Source organism: Triticum aestivum, chromosome 7B (genome assembly GCF_018294505.1).
Source record: "Triticum aestivum cultivar Chinese Spring chromosome 7B, IWGSC CS RefSeq v2.1, whole genome shotgun sequence".
NCBI lineage: Eukaryota > Viridiplantae > Streptophyta > Magnoliopsida > Poales > Poaceae > Triticum > Triticum aestivum.
The window spans coordinates 254,286,807-254,293,211 of NC_057813.1; the positions used below are offsets into that span (position 1 = coordinate 254,286,807).

A 6,405-nucleotide genomic window follows, 5' to 3' on the forward strand; every position below is an offset into this window, starting at 1 on the left:
TGCACCGCGAGGTGTTGTATTTTACCTCACAAGGAGGCCGCGGTCCAATTTTTTTACATATGAACCGTTTGTTGAAGCAGCGTTTTTTGTCTCAGACGGTCCAAAAATGAAGTATTTTTATATTTGGGCCGTCTATTGGAGATGTTCTAATAACTTTGTACTAAGAGGTATCTACAAGAGAAGCAGACGGCGTGTACAATAGACGAAGTTAAGAATGTTCTTTTGATGGATGGTGAGTACGTATGATTAATTGCGTGGCAGGTTATATGCTATATGAATCTAGAATTGTACCATAATTTTCCTTAAATACTTTTTGTTTCCACATATTTAATTTCTTGAAGGTAGATGTGATGGGCAAATTAGTAAGTGACAGCCAAACCGCTTGGCCAAGAAGGGTTCAGGAGCATACTCCCTCCTTCCATCTATATTGGGCCTAATGAGAATTTTAAGACCGCCTTTGACTATTGACAAGATTAATAGTACATGACATGCACAATGTGAAAATTATATCATTGAAAGAACCTTTCACATACGAAGTTAATGGTATGCTTTGTGTTAGTTGCATGTCATATATCATTGCTCTAATATTTGGTCAAAGTTAGCATCAAAAAACGCATTAGGCCCTATATAGATGGAAGGAGGGAGTACCATCGTTGTAGTTTTTTTTAAAGGAGGAGGATCCCCTTTGCATCTGGACAACGCATGCGACCACTTTATTAATTATTCACACAAGATCTTACAGAGTCATACAACAGTAAGACTAAAGCAACCGTCTAGACAACATCTGTCGTTATTCCTATCGAGTTGATGAAGGGATGCTGATAGTCTGGGTCTAATACAAAACAGACCTTGTAGCCAAACCTAATATCTAAGCCCTGAGATCCCAACCAGGACGTCTGTCGGGTATGGGGCATCCACCAGTCCGACGCACTCCTCAAGCAGGACGCCTGCCGGGTATGAAGCCGCCGCAGTCACCTGCCACCAAATACCGTTGTGTAGTTATACTACTCTTTTTGGTAGGGTGTATTTAGTCCAAATATTGCAAGGAACTCGATGACATATTTTTGTTTCAATATTGTTATGTCAAATTTAATTATAAATACTTTGCAGGGTCAACAAAGATCTTAGTAAAACTCTCTCATTGTTCAGGAGCAAGCTTAGTAGTGTGGAATATTGTCCAAGATTTTAAGTAACTACGCTACTGATCAACATGTATATGTACGTGGTGTCTAGTTTTGTCTTGGGCTTTTGGATTCAGGGAGAGCTTACTAGATTTTTTTTTGCATTGCGTTTAAGGGCGTATGTGATTTTTATTTGTTTAACCATGAATGGAAACTGTCACTATGGTAAAGGAGAGATGAAACAAATTAGGTGTGTAAAAGGCTGAGGTGGAAAATGTAAGGAAAAAAAATCGATGCTACAAATAAAATGTGTTTAGTGATTCAAAGAAAGTGGTATTTAAGAAGTGAAGCCCAGCCACGTTGTCACTTAATGTGTCACCATTCTTTAGCTCGAAACATCTACAAAGATATGACAAAGTTGGAGAAAAATGATGGAATGGCTAGAGGAAGAGTTGGTGACCGGAGAGGACAAGTGTGGGGAATATGAAGCAGAGATATGTGTGGAGGAGACGTACAACAAAGAGTAACAAAACCCAACTGGTATGTGGTAAAGGTTTCACAAAATGTAATGAATTTTTAGTAATATATTTTTGTACATCTTTTATTTTCCGTAGCAACGTACGGGCAATTTAGTAACGTTATTACTCATGGGTAGCAGATGATGGATCCATTTCTGTTGAAGCAGTGGAGTGAAGAGGAGGGTTGGGTCCCGCCTCACAACGAGCCCGGGTAGCTAGATAGGTAGATAGTAGATAGCAGTCCGGATAGTGATAAAATCTGAAATAATCTTCTTCTTGATTGAAAGAAAGCCTGTGCCGGAAATAGAGAGAGTTCTGCTCTTGGTTGACATAGATCGCTCTACTCTCGAATTGACATACATAGAGTTGAAAACATACTCCTCACAAATGATCATAGTTCACTACTAATGAGCGAGTAACTACTAACGTTACGAGCAAAAAGACGAATCTACTTGGTTCATATCATATGTTCCGCTCCGTTGACAGGTTCATATATGTACCTGATGTTCATGGAAACAACAGGATGATAATCCGTTGATGGGAAACTCACTTTGCTATGCTAGGAAACTGACTAATGAAACTAACAAGTTCAAGTGCTCTAGTCAAGTAGTAAGCTCCAGTGGGAAGCGCTAGTCCAGATAGAAAGAATAGACAGGAGGATTGCCAGGTTGGTCCGCACAGGTGCATATCTGTAGGTTTCAGCACGGGATTCAAGATCGTTGGTACCCGATGTTCAGTTCATGGGAATGGGAATGTAGGAAACTCTCTCTTCCGTCCGGAACATATAGATAGATTGATTGCTGTAGCAGCAAGTCAACTAGATCCAGTGAGGAATGAGAACCTTTCCGGGGGCAAGGGGGGGCGAAGCTACTAGCTACTATTACTATTGGCTATGGATGTCCTAACACGAACGGAGTCTATACGAGCAGAGGAAAGCGAAGCGTATTGGTTGGTTCGGATTTCAGAGTGCACTGGTTCTATTCTAACTAGACTCGCATCATAAGTTTGCCTGCTTTAAAATCCCGCGAAAGTACTACTGGCAGCTCCTATATGAGGTTGATGCCACGAAGATTATCATATCTACATGAAAGGAAAATGAATGGAAAGGAAAATGAATGTGATGTACACTAGAAAAGATACCAAGCAAGAGGATGTGCGCAACGTCGCGCTCGAAAGTCTTGTCTATGAAACCAAACCCTAGTTCCGTGAGGAGGAAGACTCTCTTCGGTCGAGGGATGGATGGACTAGTGCCGTAAGGATGAGTGATGCTAGAGGGAAGTAGATCAATAGTAAACAGGAGATTGCTTTGCGTATCACGGATCGAGCACACAATAGAATGCTCGAACTACACTCTCCTAGCATCAGGCCTATGGTCCATCCAAGGACAGAGCTGTAATCAGCGCCTTTCTCAGATCTTCAGATAGACAGAATTCGTCGTACACGCTTAGCCATCTCGCCCGAGGGACCCTTCCCCATAGTCCCGGCATTTCTAGTTCCGGCTAACCAAGACCCTGAAGGCAGATGTTGGAACCGCTTCTCGAACAGGAATCACAGACCCAACTCATGCTCTTGTTCTTTTTTACTCCGTTTTTTCGCAAGATGCAAGGACAAGAAACGCTAGTTTTCAATCAGGCCGAACTGTTTGCTTCTTCTTAACTGAGAAGCCAACCCAGCCTTAAGTGAATAGTGCAAGCATCTGCCATCAGCATCATTCCTAATAGTTTTTGCTGAAATAAGTGTAACTGCCTTGTACCCGCAGCTGGAGGATCTTCTCTCTATGGATTCCTGAGAAATGGAAAGTACCATTCTATACCCCTTCCCTAGCTTAAGCCCTATAGACCAGTGTTGTTAGAGTCCCGGGTTGGTAGAGCTTGGACCACCGATTTGATAAGCACGTCTTTTCTGCCTTCGACATGGAGCACCTCTTTTCTGGCATAAGACAATCTCTTCTCGCACCAGCCCTACCTACATCAGTGATTGCTCGAAAGAACTTATTAATATAGAGGGAAGCCGCCTGGGCTGAAATGCTAGGAAAAGAAGGGTTTCAAGTCTGTTCCCATTCGGGAATTGCATATTAGAAGAAGTGATGTTCACTAGCATTTGAAATGGAAGATACCGACTACTGATGGAAGAAATCTGGAACTGAGCACGGGCAATAGCTGACAGAACGTCACAGACCACAGAGAATAGGGCGCCCATCTCTTCACTTTCTTAAAGCAATGCGTAAGGCTTTCGGCTTTCACCTTTCTTTGTAAAACAAACCCAATATCTTGACTTCCCAATGTCGCCAATGTCGATAGGCCGGGTACCATCTTGACTTTCCAATGTCGCAAGTCAATCAGAAAAGGAGAATCCGGGTACTGTCAACCAAGTTCAGATAACCAAATAAACCAGTATAGTATCTTTGGATCAATTGAGAAGCTTCAAGTCCGTTATTATCTCAATCCGTATATTTTGCTTTCTTTCGCGCGGGAAGCGCAAGCCCTTGCTTGTGGGTCCTGATCGAGCAAGACTACGTCCTATCTATCTACACCTCTCCAAACACAATATCTTGAGTACCCGGAACCATGTTCAGTGCTGCAAAAGCGCAGCTGTAGCCCCCTAGAATCTTCGGCTCCTCGTTTTTATTCAATTATGAAATGACTCATTTTGATGGAGATTTGTAGCATCATTCAAGTAAATACAAATTGAGATCGTAGAAACATGAGCTTGTGATATAGCTACACCTAATTCCAGACCGGTTAATGCTAGAACTATAAATAAGGGACCAAGATCTCCTATGAAATAGAAAATATTATTCAGAAATAGCATAGTCCAAGCAAACCCACTTAAAATCTTTACTAAACTATGACCGGCCATCATATTAGCAAATAAACGTATTCCTAAGCTTAATGCACGAAAACAATAAGAGATTAGCTCAAGGAGTACTAAGAAAGGTGCTAACGGCAGTGGGACTCCCGCAGGTAATAAGAAGCTAAAAAAATGAAGCCCATGTCTTTGAAATCCAACGATCGTAATGCCTATAAAAATGGAAAATGAAAGAGCCAAAGTAATGAGAAAATGACTTGTCACTGTGAAGCTAAAGGGTATCATACCCTGGGGATTACGAAATAACGAAAAAGTAAAAGTGACCGAGATGCGAGGGAAAAACTTTTGTTTCACATTTCCGGAAAGACCACCTATTTGTTCGTTTACCAGGTTCAGCACGAAATCATAAATAAGCTCGACCAAGGATTGCCATGCATTTGGCACTGACTTTCCACCTCCCTTTTTCGTAACAACAAAAAAAAGAAAAACGACCAAAACGACAGTGAGCAGCATATACAAGACTTCATTTGTAAATGATAAATAAAAGTTGCCCACATGAAGATCAATTATTGGGATAATGGCAAATTGATCCAATGGGGTTTCCGGGTAGGCACCAGGCAGATTCTGGATAAAATTATCCATACCACCACCCGCCCGAATATCCTCTAATATGCCCTGCCAAGTTTCGCCATTTCGGTGGCGGGCTCCCAATACTGTTCTAGCTAAATTGACTGCTCCCTGTTCGGACTCATTTTGGCCCAAATACTCTTCTATTTGTAAAACTATTGTGACGCCGGCAATTCGCTCAGGCGTTGGCGTTATATCCAAGTTTGGCGTTATAGCAAAGTTCTGAGAGATGTTGGTTGGGAAAAAATCATGTAGATCGGGAAGACGGGAACACTTACTACGAATTGGTTGATTCGTTGTAATAGCAGCAAATAGCATATTTCTATCCTTCATATCCGTAGAAAGAAATCTCATCTCCAGGTAACTCCATCTTTTTCAGCTCTGCTCGCTCACTTTTGAAAGGAAGACTTAGTTTTAGATCGGCGTTGGTTTTTCCAACGAAACGAATAAGTTTTGGATTGAGATTTCACATAAGCATTGCACAATGATCCGCATTAGGCGGGGAGCAGCAATGATACCGCCGGCCAGGAATAAGTACTTATCCCTCTTATACTTAAGAAAAGAGAATAGAAGTGGTTCCTTTTCTTTCTATACGAAATTCGACGATTTCGTTTGTGTTCATGTTGGCATAGGAGAACTACTAACTTCCGCCATCTGCATTAGTTACGTTAGCGTAGGTAGGCGGTTCTCATGCCAAAGGGGAAGATCTCGCTCAGCCAAGTGCACAACCTGAGTAAGTACACTTATCGAGGAGTGATAGGGCAGCAGAGTTTGAGGCAAAAAAAAGATTTGGGTGGCTATGGGTGATATGGGGAATCTAACTGGTATGTGGTAAAGGTTTCACAAAATGTAATGAATTTTTAGTAATATATTTTTGTACATCTTTTATTTTCCGTAGCAACGTACGGGCAATTTAGTACTAGTTTTTTTTAAATAGGCAGGACAAATTCTCACCGCTCGTTCCTAGCCTCCGGGAAGGTCTCTGTGATGTGTCGCTTATAGCAAGCAAATCAACTCGCATTGCTCGCACGGGAGCACCCCGCTAACGATCGCGCGTAGTTGGCCGACCCATTAGGGCGCCTCGCATTGCTCGCGCGGCAACACGGCTCGCATCGTTCGCGGGGGCTCCTATTGGATACTCATTGTGTCCAATTGAGCGCGTGCCGTGCAGGGGGACACGGCTAAGCCAACCCACTGGCACCAAAGCAAGTGAATTCAGCACAACAGCAAGATGCCAAAAATCCCAGAAAATCACCAGGGAAGAAAGGGAAAAGAAATGAAAAAAACCAGAAAAAATGAATGCCCTGGAAAAGGAAACTAACCGAATGCAA

The 6,405-nt window shown here is 42.3% G+C and overlaps 1 protein-coding gene across 1 annotated transcript; it reads right to left on the reverse strand.

The window, feature by feature from the left end:
- Window positions 1-4,241: 4,241 nt before the first annotated feature.
- Window positions 4,242-5,677, reverse strand: LOC123157488 (ATP synthase subunit a). Its single transcript, XM_044575784.1, has one exon. It carries the CDS (start codon window positions 5,426-5,428, stop codon window positions 4,268-4,270), a length of 1,161 nt encoding a protein of 386 aa, XP_044431719.1. The 5' UTR covers window positions 5,429-5,677; the 3' UTR covers window positions 4,242-4,267.
- Between the last annotated feature and the right edge of the window lie 728 nt (window positions 5,678-6,405).

Coding starts and splice junctions, on each gene's coding strand:
- LOC123157488 (XM_044575784.1), bottom strand. CDS start 5,428: ATGAGATTTCTTTCTACGGATATGAAGGATAGAAATATGCTATTTGCT.